Source organism: Melanerpes formicivorus, unplaced genomic scaffold (assembly GCF_026170545.1).
Source record: "Melanerpes formicivorus ecotype bairdi unplaced genomic scaffold, bMelFor1.0.p_v2 SCAF_98, whole genome shotgun sequence".
NCBI lineage: Eukaryota > Metazoa > Chordata > Aves > Piciformes > Picidae > Melanerpes > Melanerpes formicivorus.
In genome coordinates, this window is record NW_027142450.1 from 1,557,820 (window position 1) to 1,583,622 (window position 25,803).

At 42.9% G+C, this 25,803-nt stretch overlaps 1 protein-coding gene across 1 annotated transcript; it reads left to right on the forward strand.

Annotated features, from left to right (window-relative positions):
* The first annotated feature begins 10,481 nt into the window (after window positions 1–10,481).
* On the forward strand, window positions 10,482–25,113 carry ANXA8L1 (annexin A8 like 1). The gene is made up of 13 exons (XM_068166147.1): window positions 10,482–10,578; window positions 10,686–10,733; window positions 14,958–15,048; window positions 15,901–15,995; window positions 17,257–17,370; window positions 18,227–18,317; window positions 18,956–19,035; window positions 19,559–19,618; window positions 20,163–20,256; window positions 22,032–22,127; window positions 22,414–22,472; window positions 23,329–23,451; window positions 24,756–25,113. Exons 2-13 carry the CDS (start codon window positions 10,713–10,715, stop codon window positions 24,810–24,812), a joined length of 981 nt encoding a protein of 326 aa, XP_068022248.1. The 5' UTR covers window positions 10,482–10,578; window positions 10,686–10,712; the 3' UTR covers window positions 24,813–25,113.
* The last annotated feature ends 690 nt before the right edge of the window (window positions 25,114–25,803 follow it).

Here is a 25,803-nt window from a genome sequence, read left to right on the forward strand (position 1 = left end):
CTATGTTAAGAAAAGTAATTTAATGCAAAGAAACAAAGTAAAAGCCATGTAAAATAAACTGCTAAAGCTGAAGAGTTTAGCTAAGAGAAATTCTACAGCAAATCTTCCATACACCTATGAGAACACTGGAGTCAGCAGACTTCAAACACAACTACTGATTTTTAGGACTTCTTGCCTGGAGAACACAGGACTGCATCTTCAGACCCCATCTTCGTTGTATCTGAAGCTTCCCTCTCTGCTTCTAATGCTTCCTCTGTATCTCTTCAAGCTCCATTGAGAACTGGGGGGGAGAAGGACTGATGGAAACAAGATGGCCAAGAAGGTCAGTAGTGGTAGGCCACAAAAATCTCCAACCCCAGCAGGCTGTAATTATGGGTAATCAAAGCTGATGCAAAGCTGCTGAGCTTTGCTGCACACTCAGTCTGCCCAGCATGGCAGCCACAGTCCTGTGTGCAATAGGAAAGGAAGCTGGTCCTTGCACACATGCAGCACCCTGAGCCCATGTGAGCCTCATCTGCAAAAACAGCACTGGTATTTGAGGGGTCTGATAACCACTTGACGTCACAGTAAAACAGGTGGGCATCATCCTCCCACTTGGCAGCTCCAACTGGTTGTGAGGCTAATGGGGGCCAAAATCATTTGCCTGGAGCTGTGCTCCTCCTTCAAGGAGTCACAGGCTCTGACAAAGAGCCTGGCTTGCTCTTACTCGCTCCCCAAGCTTGCAAGACAATATTCACCCAGAATGGTTTTGTGGTCTCCACTCTTTTTTGTTCCTCCATCTGCTTCTTATGAAAAAAGTAGGCTTGGGCTCTCGAAAGAGATCTGATAAACAAAAGCAGCCTGGAGCCAGGGCTGGGCATTTTTGTTCTCCATTAACAAAAACCCAATGCTGGCTGCAGCTGTGGCTGGTTAGGTTTATGCATGCCTGAGACAACCAAATTCAGATCTGACCTGAACTTCCCCAGGGATGGGGAATGTGCAGATCCAGGGCTTTGGTTACGGTCTTGACTATAAATAGCCCCTAGTGCTGATTTAGCATCTTTCCTCAAACATACTTCACAGTCTCAGGAGTGGCATTTACATATGAACATACACCAGCATATCCCATTTGGCTACATGGAAGTCTGCAGCAAGAACTTTCCTGGCTTCAGCAATCTGAGCCAGGAACTGAAAAAAATGAACTTTCCCCCTATCCTCCCATTTCTTAAGAAACCACAGGCATGGCATATTGCCTGTGCTGGAAGTTGTCTAATATCTACTCTGTGAATATGCTTTGCCCTTGGAGTTAGGACACTTCTCAAGCGTTATTAGTTTCTGCAGCAAAGTTCCCCCCTCCCTGCACATTGAGGACCCCTTTTTCACTACACAGGAGTGTAGACACTAAAAGTGTAGACAAGTGTCCTAGTCAGGTATTACTCTCACTACTGCAGCTCAGAAAAAATGGTAAGAAAATGGGATGAGATGAAAGAGTTACCTGAAAGAAGGGGAACATCCTGCTGAAAGGTTTTCTGTGTGGTGTAGATTGATAAATGTTTCCCTTTAATCTTTCAGAGATGCAGGATTGTTGTGCAGGGATAGATACTTTACGGAATGTCCTTAGATACCCCATCTGTATCTCTGCCATAACATTCACTGAAATGAGCTCTCCCCATGCTAACTTATCACTGCTGTGTAGTAGCCCGTCATCTATGCTGGTGTCTTTCAGCATCCTGCTGAGTCTCTGGGCCATGATTTTCAGGTACAGACTATTTCTTCATGACAGAAGTAGAGGGCCCCACAGAAATGTCCTAGATCCTGTGATCCAAAACACCTCAAATTGGAGGTGTATGTTTTTTCCTCTGATGGCAGAGGGATGTAGATTTTAGAGCATGAGTCTTCTCAGAGAGCACAGGGGAATATAGCAGTTCAGATATATTCACACATAATAAACGTGTTTGACACAGGTTGCTAAATAAAACAACTCTATCCTTATTGATCATGACTCAAGATAAAACTGAGTGCTCCCAAATGTCTCAATTTTTCAGTACATAGGAATTTTTTTTGCACTGAAAATAGGAGTCTCAAGATTCCTCTTCATAATGAAATGTCCAACCAAAACCAACAGGAGAATATGGCAAGTGTGTGTGGCAGCTCATCCTCTACAAAAACACAACTGTGGCTGCTTTGTGCCTCTCTTTCCTTGTGCAACAGGAATAGCTTAGTTGAAAGTGAACATGCTTCAAGGTAGGGGTTAGTTCTGGTCAATTTTAGGGTTTTTCTTTTCTAGATTTCTGAAACAACTGTGTAAGGTCTGCTGGAATCTTTGGTGACCAGGGATGCTAATGCAGCAGTAAGGCTATTTGGCCTAGTTCTAACTGGGAAATACTGCAATGTCCTGAGCAGACAGGCAACTTCAGGTTCCAGGAATGCACACAGCCCAGGTCTCAAACACCCCAAGTGACAGTCAATCCACCAGGACAGTCGGAGACCAGGGTTGTGTCTGTTTGTTCCCAAGCTAGCAGGTATGGCCAGGTACTACTGATGCTTTGCAGCACTTGTCCTTCTCTAAGAGAAAAACTGGACAGGGAGAAATCGTATCTCTCTGCAGGATCTAGAGCTTCCTAGCCCTGCCAATACTTAGAGTTTGCATCACTTGAACTGACTTTTGGGTCAAAATAGGAAATAGCTTATTTCACTCCTGGCCATGTTCAGAAATGAAGGAGCAGATCTGCCTGTAATGTAGCCAGACGCAGCACCACCCAGGGAAGAGCAAGCAGGACACTTCTAGGTGGCCTCAGGCGGAAACTCCTGAGGTATCCTGGGTGGCACATGTAGAGCATGAGCTTTCTGCATCTATCATGAATCCTTTTCTCCTTTACCTGAGCCAGGAACAAGCAGAAGCCTGAGCTGCAACCTGCTAGTGTCAAGAGGGGCTCCAAGGAGTTGACGGGAAAACTCTGGGTTTACCAACTCTGCAGAGTAATTTTTGTGGGTAGGATGGTATAGTCAGTGTTAAGGCTTTCTTCCTTCCTGTGATGTTACTGTCTGTTTCTCTGCCCTTCATTTCTCTTGCTGTAAGGACAGAGACCAGCTTTGACTATTGGAATTCTACAGCTAAGCACTCCTGCCAGGCAGATTTCGTATCTGTAGAGGGAGGTGGTTCCTCTTGGAGTCAGCAGTCTCCAGCTTCTTTCTCTGGTTATCTTTTCAGCTCCCCCTGGAGCAGAGGTAAGAGGTGAGAGGCTTCTGGTGATGACCATGCATATGACCCACATCCAGCATTCCAGTAATTTTGGTAGATCAGGAACATCCCAAACTCAGCAGCAGGAAATAAGTGTAAAAGTAGCCTATCAGTGTATTTGCATACAAGCAAACTGCATGGTATCTCTCTGCTGGGATCTGGCCCCAGCAGCCCCTTTCCTAACCAGCATTGGGAGAGCTGCACACAGAAGATGATCTGTGGAGAAGCACTGCTCAGACAGCAGGCTGAAGGAAAATGTCAGTCCCCTGAGCCTGTTGCCTTGTTACTGTAGGGTTTGTCCAGTGAGAGCTGACAGAGGCTTTCCCAGCACAGATGCTGTAAGATCCAAATCAGTGCCAGCCAGGAAATATTCCTTGGCAAGGCTGTCACCCATGGAAGGGAGGACTTCACACGCAGGCACTGGGACATTATGGTACTTGGCACCACCCTGGTGTGGCTCTTTGGGCTGCAGTCCCCTGGCAGTGCTCAGTGCTCTGGCAAGGACAGTGCAGGTCTCTCTGGGGTTAAGCTTAGGCCTGGCTGGCCTGCCGCTGGAGGGCAGGACTTGACAGGCTATTTTCCGCAGCAGAACAGCTGCCTCGGACTTCTCCAAGGCAGTGCATGTGCAAGTGCATTGCTTTAAGAAAGTTAGTGTGTTTCAAGCTGCTTTGCTGGGGAAACTCTGCTTAAACTAGCCGTTTCAGCTCCAGTAACAGCCTTCTCTACCGCCCACAGTCTGCATGTTCTTCAGGTGTTTTCTGTTCATCTGCTCCTGCCAAGGAGCAACTCCCTGCCCGTAAAACCTATAGGACAAGTCACTGCCATTCTCTCTGGGTGTCCACACCTTCACAACTGACCAGCATCCATGTCAACCACTGCAAACATGAGGTGCCCATGATAGGCTGGGGCTTGTGCAACTAAACAGGGAGAAGCTAGCTGCTAGAAATATCTGCTCTCCCTGCCAGATTGGGTGCTGCATGTCTATCAACTTAGAAGAGCGTTTAAGCAAACTCCTATCTGTGTGATTGAATTGCTTCACATAGATACCCACTGGAAATGGGAAGTGTGAATATACCCTGAGATAAGAGTTTCAATTTCTTTCCCAGTTACTTGTGTTGCTCATATAAGAATTGCCCGAATCTCTGCTGAGATTCGCAAAAGCTCACTGGACCGGAAGCAGATGTGCTAACCTAACAAAAAGCAATGCTTCAGACATCACACAGCTTCTGCAGCAATGTGATGCCCTGTGTCCAGCATTATGGAAGATGACTATCTCCTAAACCAACAGCATCTGCTGTTATGCATCTTGTAACAAAGTAGTTTAAATTTAAAATGGTCTGATGGCTGAAGGCTCCCACTAAGGTTCAGTTCTTAGATTGGGAAGGGTTCAGCATTTCTAAGCCATCCTATAGCAGAACAACAGGCAGACAGCTGTAGCCTGCTAATCCCACTGCTCAGTGCTCTTCTTCCACTGTAGGCTGACCCATGAAGGAAGATGGGGACAGGCCTTGGGGCTATGACCTTTCCTCCTTCTAGCACTCACAAACCTTTATAACAACTAGTCCCTTCTCCTCATCATCTCCTTCCATGTTCAGTATCTCTCTCCAGGCTCCTTGCTTTACCTTCCTCAAAGCCACTCTTCCCTTGACCATGCCCCTGCCTCTTGCAGCCTCCATGCATAGCAAAGCTGGTAATGCCACAGTGTGCGTGAGCTGATGTGCCGCGTCTTCTACACTGCACATCTCACAGGCATACTCATTGGTGGTGCTGTATCACTATCAAAGAAACACAGATCAGTCCTGAAACATGCCGAGTAAAAAAATCCTTCAGGCAAACAGGAACTGACTATTCAGTTCTCTTCTGTTCTTGCAGATACCTAACTGACCCGATCTATGAGCCAATGACAATGATTCCATGTCTGAAACATTCAGCCCTCATTTATCACCTTTTTGATAAAAATTGGCACACTGAAAGTAACACACAGCTAGAGACACAAGGTGGTCTGTTGGGGCATGAATGGATACTTTGTGTGATTCTGCAACTGAGACTGCTGGACTATGTGTCTGGCTCTTGTGAGAGCTTGTTTCAATTTCTTGCTCTCTCCATGATCCTCAGCAAATCTTCAGTTTAACCAAGTGGACTCTAATCACTTCAGTATCACAGAGAAGCTGGCATTAGACCTACCTATATCTGGCAGAAGGCTCCAAGAAAAAAATAGAGCACTTGGAAGATTTTCAATACAGCTAGACTAAAGCCCTTAGCTTAAGGAAAGCTGGCTGTTCTAGCCACACTATTGCTATTTTCAGTGCTTTGAATTCAAAGTCTTCTCTGTTATAAGATTATTTGCCCTGTTTTCTGCTCTTGTTGCTACAAAAAACAATTTGCACAACATGTTGTTTTCTCTTATAAAGCAACAGCACACAACAGCACACATTTTATTGTGTAACCATAAATAAAACCCAAACCCAAACGGTTCCTCCCCACAAATTCCTAGTAGCTGTGAATACTTCAGTGTGTCTTAGAAGAGGTATTTGGATGAGGAGGAAGACATATAAGTGCCCACACTGTTGTGAGATCTGGCTCAATGAACTGTCTATACCTTAAATGACAGATTGTTACAGGTAGACACATTTATCAATGCCTTGCTCCTGCCTGTGAGCAGGAGTGCTCATGTAAAGTGTCCCCAGTGGTCTCCCTAAGTGATGAAGATCATAGGTACTTGAGCAGAGACTGAATACCGTGTCCTTGAGAGAGGAATGGAGTACTTCATGTTTCTTTGCTTTAGTTTACCTTTGTCAGGGTGGTCCCTGGTCCCAGTCATGTCTGGCTTATCCCAGAACTCATCAGGACAGCACTATTTCTGAACAGTTATTGTCTACTGTCCCTAACTAAAGTTTTCTCTCTCCTCCATGAGCTAGGTAGTGTGTGATCTGTGTTTCTTGGCCATATATGATATTGGTAGATACCCTGACTGATCAAGAAGGCCAGACAGCTACATTGTAAATAATGCTAGCAGTGTAACTGACCTGATAATTTCTACCCTTAGTAGAAGTAATTCATGTCTCCATCACTAGCAGAAGTTGTGCAAATCTGTAGAAAAGCATATTTTACCAAGAAAGACTGTCCAACATGCCAGTCAATGCAAGCAATAAAGGGTATGTTGCTGCCTTCCTACAGATGGACTTCAGGCATATCCAGGGACGTCTCTTCTCCCTTAGGTTGCTCTGTATACATCTGCCTCCATCTCAGCATCATTTCAAGCAACAGGACTGTCTTTAATTGTGTACAAACACCTGTACTTACTCCATCAAGGACTACACAAAACCCAGTCCCCACAGAAGTAGGTGAGGACATGCACAAACCATTTCACACACAGCTTCCTGAATGCTGCTTACCACCCACTGCTGGCGTGTGAACTCCTGGCATCTCTCATGTCCCCATCAAACCCAAGTGAGTTGCCCTTCCCCAGTTTGATTCAGAGGGTTCTTCTTTTGTTGGCCTTTGGGGTTAAATAGGAGCAGCAGTTGCCTGCTTTGTGTAGAGTATGGTTGTTAGGGTGACTGGGAGGAATTCCTTGGCACCAGCACTAGGATAAGAAAGGAATGAGCAGAAAAATGCTCAGGCAGAGGCAAAACGAGCCAAGGGGACGTGCTGTGCTCTATTGGTGTTAGTGCCCCACCCTAGCACTCCCATAGGCAGCACAGAGGTCCTGTGCTACAAAGGTGCTTTGGAAAGGCAAAGGTGACACATCCTTCACTAACCTCTGCAAACCCTGCAGCACTGGCTGTCCCCACTAACACCATCCTCCTGGGATACAAAGGTGCTGAGGGGAGCCCAGCCCTGAATTTTTACTCTGTTGCCACTTCTGTGGTTGAACATCCCCTAAAAAATATAGCTGTGATTTTTTTTCTTATGATACTTGGCACAAAGCTGCTTGAGGTAATAAAGGAAACCTGGGAAATTAAGTTGCACTAGTTATTTTCAAGTTAAAATAATAACTATTTTCAAATTATTTTTACTGTGAAAATTGATCCAAAGTACAAGAGGAAAGGGCAGAGTGAGCAAGGAACTGCCATGTAGATGAGGTGGGGGGTTTTTGTTTGTTGTTGTTAGGCTTTAGTGACTTTATTTTTGCATTAAAGATGGCCTACTTGCACAAAAGTGCTGCTTTTCCCAGCTGCTCATTTTCCCTAGCTCACACCTCTTTCAAAAATAGACAACATTTTATTTGAATTGGCTTGCTGGCAAATTTACACAGCTCTCCTAGATAATGATCTGATTTCTTATGATGGTGAGCTGATTAGTAGATGTAAGGGCATTTGCTCTTAAGAATTCTGAGGACATTCAGCTGCTTATCTATTTACATAGAGATAAAGAGGAAGTAAAAGGTGGGTGGGGAGGGGGAAAGAGGAACAGCAGTAGAAACAGCAAGGTAGTGCTGGTTTCTGGATTGTTTATGTAGTGCTGGTTTCTGGATTGTTTATGTAGTGCTTTATCATATGCAAGATGAAGCTGGTGGTTTGCATGGTGAGAGAGCACAAGGCTGTCTGCAAATACAGCAGCTGCTGGGGTAACACACTGGCTTATGTCTCTGGAAGGTAAGGTGAAACTTGTTAGCAATGGGTGTAGGAATAAAAGGCTTGTAAGTCAAGGGGGTAATATCCAGACCTGGAAAGCATAATACTTACGAGTGTGGTGATTTCAGTTTGCTGAACTGCTTCCTCAACAGAGCTACAGTTCTACATGGTGTTGCTTACAGACTGGATTGAAGAAAGTTAGTGATTTTTTTTTAGCCTTGTAGCACAACACCTCTTTTCCATTTTCCAGCCTGACAGCACAACACCTCTCTGCCATTCAATCTGAGCAGTATGCTCAAATTTCCTGAAATTTAAGTAGCTAATGTTATATGATGATCAGATTATTGCTTTGAACAGAAGTATCTGTGTTTGGTCTGTTGATTCCCCAATGATTCCACTTGATTTCCAAGTTTCTGGCTGAAAAAAGGGAAAACAAATAAAAGCAAAACCAAACAAATAAACAAAACCCCCAGAAAACAAACTAACTCCAAACAAACAACACACACCCCACCCCCCAAATATAAACTCTGTGCTGTTCTTGTCAGGCTGGTAAAAAAATTATCAGAAGTAAAAGCCATGGAGTAAGTGAAATTGTTGAGCAGTTGGGAACTTGGTTTCCATAAACCTTCATGTTCCAAAGCAGTCAGCTTCTGGGTTGAAACTTTCCAGGCGTAGGGCCAGACTTTACAAAGTTACAGAAGAAAACGGAGTAAAGGGGCTGCTTATGCACCCTAGAAGCCTTAAGTCATTCCAAGTCTAAATTAAAATAGCCTCTAGACTACTCTCATTCAGCCTAAAGCAGAACAGCCAGAGCTTAAAGGATGGTAAAGTCTTCTTGAAGTAACATAAATAATGTACAGTAATCAGAATCTTTTTGATACAGCATGAAAGAGGTTGAGCAAAATCCTGCTTGTGATTTCTATTATAACTTTCTTTAGGTTGATTGAGTGTCTCAGAGGCAGCTCCAATGTCATTGACTCAATCTTGGAAAGTCCCAAGGATGGAGTTAAGAAAAACTGAATACACTGGTAGCTTCTTCTTTTTGTCCAGCTGAAAATTTGTTTGGACCAAATGGTTAGAAATACACAAACCAAATTTGATTTATGGTGCATGTTCTGCTGCTGCTGGAGGTTTCTGCCCACTCTTGCTGGCTAATGACTGTGCTGGACATATCATCAGGAGCAGTGGATTCTGACAGCCTAGGGAATGAGCCTTGAGAAAGATTAGCTGTGCAGACACTCTATGGGTGCCCCTACCTACAATACAACTGACCTACTCCCCAGATATTCCTCCTGGAGATAGGTCAGACATGACCATATTTTGCAGGGTACCACAGAACCCTACAGCACAAGGAAATAGGATTACTGTTTGAGTCAAATTCTTGTCAACGCCCAGAAGGAGGACTAAAGGACCACTCATGAGCTCTCCTTTTTGTATGCTGTTGATGAACCTGCCTCTCAAATAAGGCTACAAACCAAGCCAGTGCAGGCCCTAGCAGCATGCTTATTATGCCAAGGGCAGTGCCTCCTCCTTCACAACTTGCCCTTGCCATTTGATGGATGAGTTTGAGGCAAGAGCAGCTGGCACAGCTCATTCTCTTGAGAATAGCCAGGTCAGCTTCCCAGGCCTTCAGGGACCTTGCTGGATTAAATGAAATATCAGTGGGTGGGAAGGACATAATGGAGGCCCATAGTTTGGGTTTTATCCAGCATCCCATGTTGGTCTGTAAAAGTGAGAAGGAACAAAGCTTCTATATAGCAAAGATTAAGGTATAGCTGGTGGGAATGTTTCCATCAGGGCAGCTTTCCATTTAAATAAAATGAATGGTGGCATGGGTAGATTCTGACAAAAGTCTAGACCAGAAAACATTGCTACCATAAGATATTTCAGCTGATTTTACAGAAACATTTCTCCAAATTAAGACATTAAGAGCTGTTCAGCTCTTCCTAAAGCAAACAAAAAGGGGAAAAAATAAATATCACACTCCACTCCTAAGTCTTAACATGTCGCATGCAGCTAGGGCAAGCCCTGTGACAACTTTGAAATTTCCACTACTGAATGTTGTTAGCCTTAAATGTGCTGGTCCTGTGTTAGCCTAGGGATGCTTCTTGACTCATGCCTTCCAAGTCTAGGTATGGGAAGGGTCAGACCTCCCAAGACTCTGTACAGTCTGCTGCTTTATTCAGCTTTACTGTAGGGTGTAGGACATGTATGGTGTGGAGTGTGGCTGTGCTGGTTTTTCGTTTGGGTTTGTTTTTCTTTTTAATAGACTTTTTTTGAATGAAGGGAGGTGGAGGAGGGTTTGCTAAGTTTCTAGTGTCCTATTTCACTGTGTTCCAGATTGGTAGGGATAGAAAGAGTGATTAGTAACGAGCAAGTAGCTTTTTCTGTTGTACCAGAAATCATCAAGCCTCTATGGAGTTTTATGCTGAGAAATTACTTGGCTGCAATTTGCATGTGGTGTCCGTGCAAGAGGCCAGAATGTTAGCAGGCAAGGGTGTGTGTGGGGAGAAGCAGTGGAAAAATTACAAGCTTTAGTCAGCAGGGTTGAATGCAGGGTTCCTCACAGGGGAAACCTCATTTATTAAGCAACTTAATCTCTCACTGTGAGATCATATCCGAAAAACAGGTTGAGCCACGTCTGAGGGCGCTGCCCCATGGAATTTATAGATAAGGATGGTTTATAACTGTGTGTTCTCAGCACAGAGAGGCTAGTTACGTTCTGCGGCTTACAGAGGGAATAAGCTTCCTGAGGAGTACAGTTATTCCAGTTTACTTGTGGTAAGTTTACTGAAAAGAATTTTTGTTCCTTCTTCTCCCTCCACTCCCTTTAAATCTCAGATTTTGTAACCATGAAGTGTGATAAGTGTGGTTTTCTTCATCAACAGACCCCAAGTGTCCCTACTGAGACTGCAATGGCGTGGTGGAAGGCTTGGGTAAGTAGGGGAAATACTGAAGTAAAACACCCTGCTTTTTTTGGCACCATAATAAGGTAACCAAGAAGTTGCATCAGGCACTGAGAATTAAATGTTTCCATTTAGAAGTTAGTAAGACCTATCTACTGGTTCTCTGACTACAAAATGGCATTCAGTACTTCAAAAATGTCAATTAAGGAAGGTGTTAACATGATTACCAGCTTTAAGGAGGAAAGCAGACTCCCTGGTCTGAGAGTGGTGCAGTGGGGTATTTATGTGCCTGTGTACATGAGGAATTGGTGCTGGTTAGCAGCAAAGTTACACAGCTAAGGTCTGCAAGCTGTGGGCTCCTTATCCACTCTTCTTTTGTGGTAGTGAGTTCAGGGCACTGGCCTCTGGCCATTTTGGTCCCTAGTTGTGCTGGCAGACTGTGGTCACAGAGGGAGATGTGGGCAAGCCACAGTATAATTTTCTTTAGTAGATTTTTAATATTGCAGTGACAGTGTGGACTTGAATGTCTGCAAGGAGCCAGAAATTCTATGAATGTTCTCTTTTTAAACACTTGTGGGTTTGGGAATAATATGGCAGGATGGGGTGATGCTCATGGGGTGTGCTAAGGCACCCTCCAGGGTATGGTTTCAGCCAGGCAGCAGGCAGCCCTGGTGATATACACAGATCTGGTGACATCCATGGCAGCTCTGCCATGCTAGCATCTGTTGAAGGTGAGGTGTACCCTCCAGTTTTACCTCCAGGTAACAATAAGCCAAACCTTGAAGAGACATGCTGGTGGCATGCAGTGGAGGACTACCAGTAGAGAAATCTTTCCCAGACATGTGCCCAAACAAGCACCACTTTCAGTAGTACACAGGCTTTCTTTGGACTGCTTTTGCCTTGTTTGTGGAAAGATTTGTCCAGGAATCTCCCTCAGTTCTTCTTGTGAAGAGGGTTTCATGTTTCAGCAGCCTCTGCAAGGGGGGAGCCTGCACCAAGGCTTCAGTGCTGCTGTTCCTGAAGCTGAGACATTCATAGTCCTGGTGCTCATGGTTCAGTAGGGTCAAGGGGCCTCTGTTGCAATGTGCCAGTGTAGGTACACAAGCAAGATAGGAAAGTTATGTTGCAGCGCATTACACCACCTCAGCTGCAATATACCAAGGAGTAAGTAAACTCTTTACATGGACATGATTGATTTTCAGGTTCTTGGTTACAATTTTGAAACTGAGGGGTGAGAACTGGAGAAGAAAAAAAACAAAACAACAACAAACCCCCCCAAAATCCAATCAAACAAAGAAAAAGTAAAAGAAGCTACAAAACAACAACAAAAAAAGACTCCAACCCCAACCAAACCAAACCAAATAAACCCCAAACACCTTGTGGGAAGGGGAATACCAAGATAGCAAGAGAATAACTGCTTCCTTCAGTATGCTTCCTGATCTCACAACATGATTTTCAGATTTACTTCTTTCCCCTCAGAAATTTTAAAATGGTAATCTTCCTTCCTTTCCCTCTGCCTTCCTGTTTCAGTTTTGGAAGTTTAGTATACTGAAATGGATTTTTGTTTTCCAAAGCCTTCTGCTAATCTTTTCCCCATCACCCTCAAAGATGGAAATTTTTTTGAAAGCTCAGAGTGAGAAAACAAGGGGGAAAGCCCTTGACAGGCTCCAGGCATCTCTTACCTGTTGGTGTTGTAGTGGGTGGAGGCATGAGAAGAAGATGAAAGGGTGAAGAAAGGATAGTAAAAGATTGGTTTACTTTGGAAAACCCTTCATAAAAAAATGTAGTTCAAGAGCAAAGAGAATGAAAATAAACACATAAAACCTCTTTAAGAAACTTTACACTGCAAAAAAAGAAGGAAATAAACCCAACTAAAGCCAGGAAGTCCCTCTGTTCCCAAATTCCTGTTTTTTAATCAGGTTTCTGGTAGGGAAACTTTTATTCCCCTTTCCCTTCATTTGTAAGTGAAATTTTCAGACATCAGCTGTAAGGCACATTAATTCCACTGCTTTCATACAAATTATTAATATTCACATGACACTTAGACTTGAGCAGTTTCAGTTAGGTAATTCCCAGTTCATCTGGGAAACAAGACCAAACTGGCAGCGCTTCCCTGGAGACCTGATGTGATTGCACTTGTGCTTGAACAAACGTGTACACAGAGAAAGAGGTGTAGGAGTGAGTCATGAGTGTGCTACTTGGGCCACCCATTGTAAATATTTATTGGAATTAATACCAAAAAAGACCACTGTTTACTTTGTTTCCATTGCCCCCAAATGAAAGCCCAGCTTTGCACTCCCTCTTTCACTGAGTCACCAGGCATGAGTCCAGGGTGTTTCTTTCACACAGCGTGCAGCTGGAGAGGTTTGCTCATCTTCTTCAGAGCAAAGTCAGGTGGATGATTGTAACCCCCTTTCCAGGGCATTTGTGATGGTGCTGGCTGACTTCAGAGCACCAGAAAAGGAGCACCTGCAACAGTCCTACCAGATCAGCCAAACTTTTCCAGGCTGATGACAAACCATTAAGGGTGGCAATGCTAAGGCTGCTCTTTCTGCAGTGACAGCTTAACCACAGCCTTAAACTTGCTGCTCAGTAATCATTAGGATTGAAACCTGCATCTGTTATGAAGTTTCCTGTTGATACCATCTGCTTCATAGATGCTTTTTCTGCAGGGAGCAAGGTGTGGTAGCACAGGAGTCTGTCTCTGTGCTGGCTGTAAAGCAGAATTCTCCAGATCTTGCTGGTTGAACATACTGCCTCTCAAAGGACTTCTCATTGCATTTCTGTTGCTTTCTACTGGTCCCAGAGCTTGGCTGGCAAAGGGGCCAGTATGCAAACATGTGCCAGCTATACCTACTGGTAAAGCACTTGAAAGGGACACCTGATTGGATTTTCCCACAGCCAGCCTGAGCATCTGTGCGCACAATGTGGGCATGCTTCAGCTCTAGTGGTAGGCTAGAACTGACATTGCTGACAGATGCTCTTAAGCGCTTGGCCTCTTGTCAAAAGCCAGGAATGCAGGTTCTAGAAGGAACTTCTACAAGATTTTACTTTCTTTTTTCTTTCTACCTGGCAAGGATCATTTGAAGTCTTACTCCTCTTAGGAAGCTTTTTTCACTGTGGAGGACTTTGGTGACCTAGAAGGACTCTAGAAGAGGAGTGGAACCCTCTTTCACACAGGAAATAAGAGCAGAAGGGATTTGCATCCTAGCAGGAGGCTGCTGGGAAACACTTGGTGATCCATGTTCTCTAAGACAGATAGGACAAGCATAGTGATTCCTTCTGGTCTGTAAGCTGTAATTTGAAGGTACTTTTTATCTGACTGTGAAGCCACCCCCACTGGAAAGTCCGTCAGAACATATTAATATTGACAGCTCCATTCCCGCAAGTAAATTTATCATTGTCATTCCCCAGGGCAACTTAAATCTCTCTGCTGCTAACTGCTTGTATACTCCCCTGTTGATAGAACCTTATTGTTAGAGGTGAGTCAAGCCAGTGCCTCGACTAAAAGCTTTTGTTAAATTGAAGCTCTTAAGCCTGGGTTCCGGTTGATGGCCTTGCTAACTTGTAGTGACTGGAATGAGTCTCAGCGTGTCTTTCTGCCCTTGGACTCTGGCACTAGCAATGCCTTATGGGTCTGAAGCATTCCTGTGTAGCTGGCCCTTGGTTCAGTGGAGATCAAAACTGTATTCCAGACAGGTCTTTTCCTTCAAAATATTTCCTGGGCCCAAATCCTTTCAGTGGAGATGCTTCATTTTTGAAACTAGCTGTGCAGAAGTACAGCAGCAGCAGCAGAATAAGGCTGCTACTTAGACAGGTGATCTGTAAGAGCATGAGTATTCCATGAAATTGAAAAACTACTTTGAAAAACTACCCTGCACCAAATAACTGGGAAATGCAGTGTGACAGCATACATGCTGTGAAGCATCATGTTTAAGGAATGAATAGGAAAGCCTAGCCCACTCTGCTTTTTCTGCCAGACTGCCTGCACTAATGACTATTACAGCATTGTCAGTTGTGCTTTATCCTTCATACTTATTCCAGGAGCCAAAGATTGGTCCACAGAGGTAGAAGCAGGAAATTTATGTTATCTTTGGAGTTCTGCTCTGCTGGGAGATTTTGAACCAATCCCTTCACTTTTCTCTCCCTTCCCCATGTGTAGGCAGTGGGAAGTATTAATGTTCTTTCAAAATACTTTTTCTTCAGTTGATGAAAGCAATGGTGAAAAGTCCTGTACTTTTCTTCTTCTTTCAGAGTGAAGCAGAGGGTGTATCTGTGATAGGTGCTTCAAATTTTGACCCCACACCTGATGCTCAGACTCTGTACAAGGCCATGAAAGGGCTTGGTGAGTTGACTCCAAGCACATGAGTAAATTCAGTTCTGCTTATGGTTTCCAACTTTGAAATTATTTCTTAAGAAAATTGCAGCCAGATATATGACCTTCTTTGTCTCTTCTTCTCTACCCTTCTTCTCTACCCTTCTTCTCTACCCTTCTTCTCTACCCTTCTTCTCTACCCTTCTTCTCTACCCTTCTTCTCTACCCTTCTTCTCTACCCTTCTTCTCTACCCTTCTTCTCTACCCTTCTTCTCTACCCTTCTTCTCTACCCTTCTTCTCTACCCTTCTTCTCTACCCTTCTTCTCTACCCTTCTTCTCTACCCTTCTTCTCTACCCTTCTTCTCTACCCTTCTTCTCTACCCTTCTTCTCTACCCTTCTTCTCTACCCTTCTTCTCTACCCTTCTTCTCTACCCTTCTTCTCTACCCTTCTTCTCTACCCTTCTTCTCTACCCTTCTTCTCTACCCTTCTTCTCTACCCTTCTTCTCTACCCTTCTTCTCTACCCTTCTTCTCTACCCTTCTTCTCTACCCTTCTTCTCTACCCTTCTTCTCTACCCTTCTTCTCTACCCTTCTTCTCTACCCTTCTTCTCTACCCTTCTTCTCTACCCTTCTTCTCTACCCTTCTTCTCTACTCTTCTCTCATCTTTGTTTTTTCTTTTTTTTTCTCTTCTCCTCTCCCCTCACCTCTCTCTTTTCCCCATGTGAAACATTAAAAATGAAAGTGTCCTCTGTACATGTTTAAACTTTGGCTTGAAGGCAATGAGCTAGAGAAGGTGATCTGAATATTTGAATTGGGGTGCTGCACAGGTCTCAACTGATTCTGTGCATTGTGTTTATGGCTTATTGTTGCTTTCCACAGGGACTGACGAACAAGCTATAATTGACGTCCTAACCAAGAGGACCAATATGCAGCGTCAACAGATTGCCAAATCCTTCAAAGCACAGTTTGGAAAGGTTCTTCCTATACAAAGCCATTTTCAGTCACTGTTTCTCTGCATGCAGGATGTAGTAAATCATGGAATCATTGGTTGGAAGGAACCTTAAAGATCATCTAGGGACAGCCCCCTTGTCATGGGCAGAGACACCTTCCACTGGAATGGTTGTATAGTTCTTCCTGCATGCATGATGCAAATGATAAGCATGTCTTCTGCAAATAAGTAGATTATAACTTGTGAGGTCTGATGTAAACATGTGGAATTGTTTTTTTACCTGGGAAAACTGTTTCTCCTCCAATTATTATAATTTATTTTCTAAAATGCATTTTGACCAGATTTTTTTTCTTTAAATCTATTTTAAGTTAAAGTGCATCTTCTTAGTGGTTTTGAAGCAGTAACAAAAATTGCCACCTAAGTGGTATTTTGAGTAAAATATTGCTCTGGGACCATTTAAAATGCCAAGAAAAATTCAAATAGTTGGTTGGGGTCGTTTTTGTTAGTTTTGGTTTGTTGTTTGTTTTTGAGGTGGGGGGTGGATTTTTTTTTATGAGGTTTTGGTGTTTGGTTTTTTGGTTTTGTTTTGTTTTGTTTTTAATTCCTACAATGAAAATTTTGACAACCATGTTTTCCTGTGGCTTTCTGTTTTGATAAAATCTTACTTTTATTTGGAATGGTTTCCACCACAAAACTGGCAGCAGCCCTACTCTGGAGTCTACAATGACCCTTGCTGGAAAGGAGACTGCCATGCAAGTGCCTTAAAAAGGGAAGCAAATGCAGGGGTGGCCAAATATTGGATAATAAATAGAGTGTTTGCATCCCACTAAAGCAGAGGGAGTCATACCTTCAAGATCCCGCACAATAGTACAAGGAAAGTTTGAATTCAATAATCAAACAGATTACATGACTGGTTCTGCAAATGTCCTGAGTGCGTCTTTTTGTGCAGGCTTTGGGAATCATCTCTGTCTGAAGCTGTATCATTGACTCTGCTCACTGAGTAAAGCAGAGTGACAGAAGATTCCAATCTTCCTGACTCTGGTGCAGAATTAATTAGTACCCAGGAGAAGCTTGAGTATTGGGATGACAGGGAACATGGAATGACCTAGACAAATCCCATTTTGAAGTTGGGTGCCTTTTACAGTCCCTGGATCTTTTCTAATAAGCTATCAATACGATGCTGTCATTCAGCTTCATTGCTGTAGGTCATGGGGATGGAAACAGTACCAGGCAGTAAAAACATCATGTAAGGCTTTTTATCTAACTGTGTCATGCATGTTTAACAGGATCTGATCGAAAGCCTGAAGTCAGAACTGAGTGGTAACTTTGAGAGGCTCATTGTAGCTCTCATGTACTCCCCATTCAAGTACGATGCCAAGGAGCTCTATGATGCCATGAAGGTAACTGAATTGTGTGCTGCTAGTCAAGTGGTAGCACAGATACAGTGCTGATTTTCTGTAATTCATTGCTCAATGACACTTGCTTGTTAATGTAAGTGGTAATAACTGGGTTATTAGATGATTAAGTTTGTTATTTGCAACAACATTTGAGAAATAGTTAATGACACTATTAATGCATATTCTGGATGAAAAACCTACTTAAACATTTAGAGCTCTACAAGAGTTTCTTCCCATTTGGTTCTCACGCAGCCTGGGGAAGGCACAGCAGAATTAAATTCTGTTTTGGTGAGGAATGAATATCCACAGATTATGGGGTTTTGTAAAGCATCTTTTTGCTGCTTTCTGCTCTCTACTGAATGGTTTGCAATGACACAAAGCTACTGCCCTGACATTCCACCCGAGATGTGAAACCTTTAAGAAATCACAGAGTCGTGTGTTAGCTGGAGTTGGCTAGAGTCCTACCTGTTGATGCAGTATTTTTTTTTTCAAGTTCAGATGCAGAGAGGTCTATTAAAATGATACAAAGATGCACTGACCAGAAGGCACTGGTTTCCCTGTATCCCTTTGCATTGGCTGTCATCAAAGATTCAAATCCAGAAATGCATTGCAGCAGTGCAGGGTTACATGAAATGATCCTTTATGAATTGGGCACCTCAGTAAAACAAACCTTGTTCAGCCCAAACATGCTTTGTGTCTCCAGCTTTCATCATGACAGTTTCTCACAGCTCAGCACAACAGCCTAACGTGCAGCTGCCATCTGACTCCTCAGTTAAGCACGCTTCTCCAGCAATAAATTGTACTCTATTGCTATAAGCCTTTATCCACCTTTATTTCTCCACTATGTTTTCTACTACAGGGTGTGGGAACGAGTGAAGATGTTATTATAGAGATACTGGCATCCCGGACAAAAGCGCAGATCAAAGAGATAATCAAGGCATACAAAGAAGGTAAGGTGCCTGTGACTCTGCTTTGTGGGGATAGAGTAACATGTGGCTGCTTGATTGCACAGTAGGAATGGTATTGCCAGCTAACACTGCCAGCATGAAAATGTCTGGTTCTTTTTTTAAAAAGCAAGAAGTTGCAACCTAACTCTGTTTTCAGCCTGGCAAACATAACATGGCTATGCTGAGAGAGTCTGAAAATCACTTTCTGCGTCTCCATACCACTACAGGAATAGGTCAGCAAATCACAAATTTGGTTCAACTTGGCCACATAGGCCATTGTCAGAACACAAGCAAAACCATAGTTACGTACTTGGCTTTTTTCCTCCATTAAATACACCCTAGATGTTAATTTATCCAATATCTATTTGTAAATATCCAATATATCTTTGGACCTTTTAACTTCATCTCTAATATTAGCTCTGTGTTTATGCCGTGGATGTCAATGGAGCTAGTGACTCAGATGTAAATACCAACCTGGGTATCACTGAGGGAGCGAACTGATCTCAGCTCTATTTCCCCACCACCCCCAGTGACCTTCTGGACTAGTGTCAGGCAGTTGTGTACTTGGCTGACTGATAATATCCTGACCCTATCACTCATATAACAAGTCCTTCCCTTGTCTTTGTCTTTCTGTTGAATAGAATATGGTTCTGATCTGGAAAGAGACATCAAATCAGAAACAAGTGGCTACTTGGAACAGATTCTGGTTTGTCTTCTTCAGGTAATGCTAGAGAGCAGTGTGGATATGAAGACTGTCATGGTTTTCTCTTCCTTTTTGGAGAAGACATGCAATGGAAGGGGCAATACAGTCATGATCCCCAGATAAAATGCAAAGACAAACATCACTTGGACTGCATCTGTGTTTCAGCTTTAACGTGATGAAATAAGAGAGCTGGGAATTTACAGTCAGCTCTGCTGCAGGGGCATGTATCACTTACCTAGGATTAAAGCCGTTGCAATCTACAAGGCTCTTAGAACACAAAGCCTCTCAACTATGATTCACCACTCCTCCAGGGGCTGTCCTCAATTCTGAGCACATTTATCTTATTACCTTTTCTCATTTTTCCTGCCTAGTAACAGAATAATTTAGCAATTTTTTTACTCCACTTCATATGACTGATTTCAGTGCCTCTCAGTGAAGGTATTTGTGCTTGAGTACTCTGCAGAAACAGCTGAGAAGGAAAGTTGATCTTTAACCTGAAGATCTTTGCCACTGTGATCCTTGTTTCTGTTTCTTCTCATAGGGTGAAAGGGACAATGCCACTCTCTATGTAGATACAGCGCTGGCTCGCCAGGATGCAGAGGTACTCTCAAATGCCTATGAATACAGATACGCCTGCATCCCACTGGTCTTCAACTTCAGAGTTCTAGAGTTGGCAGCAAAAACTTGGTCAGCAGAAGGCTGGAGGCATAGTAATTTGGTGGAGGGATGATCTTCAGGCAGAAGAAATTTCTTTAACTTTGCCTATACTGCTGACCCTTGCTGTCCCGAAGACGAAAGCTGGACTTGGTTTTGATACATGAAAGTATATGGGTATGGTGGAGTGGGACAGCAAAGAATAGGGAAGAAACCTCAAGAGTGTTGCTGGATGCTCCAGCTGCTGCAGGAGGGATAGAAAGGATGGAGACAGTGGCTGCTCCAATTTGCCTAGAAGACACTGTGAAGGGTTTTCATAATGAACCATTCTAGGAGAGTCTAGTTCTGGTCACTAGTGGGGAACACAGTTACTAGTTAAATTTTATATTACTTCAAACCCTTTTACCCTAGCAGTGTCTTAGGCCAAGCTCTATTCCTTTATTAGCTGCACGCACAGAACATCTCTCTTACAATTCTGTGTTAATTTACAGGCTCTCTATGCTGCTGGGGAGAAGATAAAGGGCACTGATGAGGTACAGTTCATCACCATCTTGTGCAAAAGGAGTGCCACACACTTGCTGAAAGGTATGGAGAGGCCCATGCTCCCAAACCTCTAAAATGAGCCTAAAACAAGAGGCAGGGCTATAGGTGAGAGAAGTGGGTGGTCAGAAATAAGTGTTTTAATTCTTGGTCATGCAATGGCAAAAAGCTGCCAGCAGAGTTCATGAAAATTTATGATGTCTTAGTGCTGCTGAAAATTGAGTGGCTTACCTAGAAGTCTCTCTACAGTAGTGATGGCTGGATGGGATAGGTGTTTTCATGAACCCAAAGAGAGAGTGCCTTTCTAACCAGTTACAAGCACGTAGTGGATAGACCTGTGACCCCTTGGATGTGGGTTCCATTGGGGAAAACAATCACCCATAAAGTAGGTGAATATTTAGCACCAGAGAATCATGGAGTGTGCCCTGCATTTCTGTCCCAGATTCTTCTGAGGGCATCAGCGACTGCTGGGAGGGAAGACACTGACCCAGATCCAGCATAGGGAACCCTCAGCTCCCTGCTACCCTGTGCAGTCGAGAGCTAGTTTTGTAATCTCAAGACATTTGAGGCAATTCAAGTCTCTGACTAGCAGATTTTATGCCAGCTGAATCTAAGCATATCAAGTAGTTTGTAAATCAGCTGGACCCAAACAGATAACTGGTGATAAATTAGGTAAGCCTAAGGTTTTCAAGATGAGGTCTTTTCAGGCCCTTGAGGACAGCTTCCCCTTGTGGCTCAAATTAATCTCCCAGCATCACTGAAGCAAACAAACAAAACAGTTTTCTTTAGTCTTTGGCTGTGTCTCTCTTTAAGAACTGAATTTCAACTAGCTGTTGTCAGGATGCAACCAATCTTTGATATCATCAACTCTGTGCTATAGCAGCCTGTGACTACTTGTCTTTAAAACCTGGGTATCATTGTTGCTGTTGGGGGTTTTGGCTGTGTTTTTTTTTTCTGTGTGTGTGTATTTTCATTTGTTTGGGTTTGTTGGGTCTGGGGGGTTTGTTTGTTTGTTTTGTTTTGAATAATATGGAGAACAGGCCTTAGACCTGAATTATGACTATTGTATGCACCTGTTTATCCTGTGGTATTGTTATTCTCTGAAGTATATGGGTGTTAATGTTTAGGGATGTGATCTTGAAGGCTGAGTAAACTTCTTTATGATGTCCATTGTATTACATAGCAGTTTTCCTTCTTTATAAATCTGAAAGCAAGGAACCAAATCTGAGATCTGTAATTCTGAACCTCAGGATATTCAGAGTGTATAACGTTAACAACAGCCCTGTTGCTGAGCTTCTGTTAATGTGATAGTTCAGATATTTTTGGAATCTACACCTGTGTTTTGTTCATCTTTTCTGATTTGTTTTGTTTTTAATTGTAGTTGAAATAATAAGTTTTCCTGAACTGATCATTTAAATGTCCAAGGGCCACAAGTAGCATAATCCTGCATTTAATTTAAGTTTATTTTGGCTTCTGAAACTAGGGTAATCAAAAAGCATGAGACCAAATGATGTCTCCATCATTTCTGTGGTTAAAGGCAGCAATGAAGGGTCAGATTTCAAATTAATATGAGATGGTTGAACTTGCTTTTCCAAATGAAGGCAGAGAACTAAGACCTGTGGATGGGCTGGGTTTTTTCTGAACATTGCAGCCTGGTTTTGCAGATGAATTCTGGGCTTGAACCAAGCCTTCTAAAGTTGTTGTAAATTTGGCTATTGCTTTAGTGGGATGTCAGTTTCTGAGTTGTCACCAAACAATACTTATTAATACTGGGCACAAAATGCTTGGTCAAAAATTGAAGTCTTATGTGTTTCAAACAGTGTTTGAAGAGTACCAGAAACTGGCTGGTAAGAGTATAGAAGACTCTATCAAGAGTGAAACTAATGGTTCACTTGAAGATGCCATGCTGGCTATTGGTAAGAGTGGCTGTGTTTTCTTTTCTTCCCTGACACCCCCCCCCCCCCCCCCCCCCCCTTTTTTTTGTTTTTGAGTCTGCTGCGTTTTCACCTTCAGCAGTTGACCATTATGAGATGGATCTGCTTTATAAAGCTATCTGGTAGTAACTAAAGGGTATTTCTCAGCTAAGATAAACTCAGATCCCAAGGGCACATCGAATTAATGAACCACATGTTGAATCTCTGTTACTGGCTGCCCAGGACTGGAAATACCATTAATCCTTACTGAACTTTTTTGTATGCCTAGTGAAATGCACCAGGAACATCCGTTGCTACTTTGCAGAGAGACTGTACCATGCTTTAAAGGTAAGAATCTTCATTTTATCTTACTTGTTTCCATACTGGACTTCATTTGCAACCTGGCTTCAACCAGCTCAAATTAGAAAAGCTGAGAAAATCCAGCAAGTTTAGTTCTATTGTTGCAAGCAATAGCAGAATCCTTTCAAACAGTAGAAAAGGGTAGAAAAGCACCTTTAAGCTTGAGTTAAAGAAGTCTAGCTTTTCTGACTTGGGAGTCTGCAAGGAATCTAGTTCCACCTTCAGCAACATGGACGATACTTCTGGAAGACGCTTTTGTAGGAGGTGGATCATGGTGGAGTTTTGCCCATGATGCTAAGGTAATGGACTGGATAATTGGTACTTTCTTTTTAGGAAGCAATTCTCTCTATGGCAATATAAAATGAAAGAGTTCCAAGAGGAAACACGTAAGGCATCTGCAGGTTATGCCTCGGTAATTCTTAACCAATAAGTAAAAGTTGTCAGCTCCTTCAGTTTTGTGGAAAGATGAGAATAACTGATGATTTTTTTACTAACAGTATGATCTTAATTTTCCCATGAATAATTAAACAGTATTGGTTGAAATCAAGTGTTGCATGGGTTATGATGTAGAAGGGCAATATATATTCAGTATCTACTTCCAACTCTGCATCACATTTGCTGTTTGACATGTGCATAGACTTCTAGCACACTTCCATAGTGGGCTTGTGGTAGTGGTCACTGGAATGGGAGTAGAGGTTTAGCCTCCATAAAGAGAAGCAAATGGGCTGCAGAATGTGCACTAAACAATGTTTGAAAGCTAACTCCTCTGGTCCTGGACCAGTTTGCAACAACTTATCCCTTGAACACTCACCAACACCACAAACTGATAGATCTGTTTTTTCAGGGGGCTGGCACCAGTGATGGGACACTTATAAGGGTGATTGTTTCTCGAAGTGAAGTTGACTTAAATCTTATAAAACCTGAATTCAAGCGTATTGCAGGAAAGACTCTCTCCAGTATGATTATGGTAAGCAGCATCTTTATATAATGGTTCCTAGCCATCACATGTATTTCTAACCTGTCCAGCACTGTGGGAAGCTTCCATGCTTGATCTCATTAAAAATGTAATTTCCACTAAAGTCTTAGTTCTCCTACATTAGGCCTATTAATAGTCATCTCCTTGAGAGACATACATGTCCAAAAGGTAACTTGGGCAAAGCCAAACCTGAGGAGAGACTGCTTCAGAACTTTCATAGACTAGATTCCCTATTCATGCACTTCATGATCTCCTAGATTAATCTAGATTCATTTAATCCTCCCTGCTACACCTTTCCCACTCTGCTGTTGCATTTTCTCTTTTCTCTCTGCTGTCCTTAACTACCTCAAGGCAATCAAAATTGTACTGGATTTTTTGGAGTTATTTTTGTTTTGTTTTGGGTTTCTTGGTTGGTTTGGGTTTTTTTTTTTCAGCTGATTTGTCCCAGATGAAGACCTAGTCTATACTGAGGTGGAATAGGCTTGGATAAAGTTCAGTTCCTATTGTATTGTATTGTAGCTTTCGAGGTTTGAATTTCATATTTGCATGAATGACTCTCCCCTGTGAGGGCTGAAATGCTGGATTTCACTATTTGTCCTAAGGACTCTGGAACATTCCTCTCCCTTAGTGTAAATGGCACAGAAGCCCTGTCCTTAGCAATCCTCATGGGAAGTCTGTTTTTGTAATGAAGGCCCTTTCTTCTAATTGACACTGTCAGTGTCTGTCATGTTGATTAATGATCAGTCTTCCAGGATCAGTATGGAATATTCATTCCTTCTAAGAAGTGGAACTGCCTTTACACCTGACATCACAAGAATTCAAAGGGAGAACATTTTTTTATCTAGTGATATTTTCTGTAGTGCTTCTCTAGACCAAAATGATCATATTTGTAGCTTTTTTAAAAAAAAAGTCATGTGTCAGGGCTGTTTCCCCTCCTGTAGGGCAGAGACACTACACACATTCCTAGGAACATTACTTCTGAACACAACAAGCATTGGTGCTTCCATTTGTGCTGACTTTGTGCTCTTCTGTGGAACGGAGCCCTGATCAACTGCTCACCTAGATTCCAAAGAAAAGTACGGGACTGATAAATGTTATTTCAGGTGGCAGCTAAAAGCCTCATTTCTCAGTTCACTTTTGATGGTGTTTCAACTGGCAGTAACTGCTGAAGTCTGGCTTGCTCTCTCCAAAGTCCTTTTCCTGTGCAGGCATATTCCATGGACTGACAAAGTCAGTATTCACAGCGTGCAGAGGAACTTCCACATTCAACTTTTCTTGTATTTTCCTCCTGTCAGGATGACACCAGTGGTGATTACAAGACAGCCTTGCTGAATCTCTGTGGCAGTGACTGACAAAATCTAGGAGGAAGCTGCTGCTGTGGATGTAGTAAGAAAATCAATAGCGAACAAGGGGCTGAAAATGTATATGTAGAAGATCTTTCTGTTGATCCAAGAGGGGAGGAAAAGAAAATCAAATTAATAGTGAAGATTTCCAAAGCTCTCTGAAGGATGTGGCTGCACATGAAAAGCTATTCCGTCTCCAACAGTTTTTCAAACACAAATAGGAGCATTTCTTTTTTGTTTCCATTTTGTTCTGTGCAATTCCCCTTCTCTTTAACACTTCGATGTGAAATTAAAGGCTCTTTAAACCCGCTGTCAGTGTTTCATAAGTCTGAACAACCCTACAAATCTTGGGCTGTCCTGAAGCCTTACTAACTTATTTAGGACAAGCTCATATGGCATGGACCATTTGATACTAATAGGGTGGGTCTGGAAGGAGTCCCAGATATTAATGAAGCTTTAAGACACGGTCAGAGAGGAGAATTCAGTCCCAGGACAGCTTGTTTAGCAGCATTTCCTGCACCACTTCAGTGGGGTATCTCCAAGGAGCAGGGAACGGAAGACCCAAACTGGCTGTAAAAATGTGAATGTTTGAAAGTTGTATGCCTGATTTCCTTCTTTCTTGTGTGAGTGTCTGTGGGGGAGACTGGGAATTTCAGGGTGTGTTATCAATGTCAGACTGTGGGGAAATCAAAACTGGGGCAGATGATTTCTTTTTGGTGACCTGTTCTTGGAAGCAGACCTGTTTCTGCTCCTAGTTTCACAATAACTTCACGGAAGTCAGTGGACTCCATTGGAAGTTTCTCCCATCTCCATGACTGGACTCACCACTTGCTGAGATTTGGGCAGTGATACAGAGAGACCAGGATGAAATGTTTTGAGGCTCTTGGGTCTGCTTTGACTAATGATTCTCCACACCTAAAGCAACTGATTTAAATGGGTAACTACCAAAAGCCATTGCATTTTGAGAAGGCGTTTTTATGATCAAGTGGGACAATTTTCT

Coding starts and splice junctions, on each gene's coding strand:
- ANXA8L1 (XM_068166147.1), top strand. CDS start 10,713: ATGGCGTGGTGGAAGGCTTGG. Junction 17,371..18,226: donor AGCTCTATGATGCCATGAAG/GTAACTGAATTG, acceptor TTTCTACTACAG/GGTGTGGGAACGAGTGAAGA. Junction 23,452..24,755: donor CTCTCTCCAGTATGATTATG/GTAAGCAGCATC, acceptor TCCTCCTGTCAG/GATGACACCAGTGGTGATTA.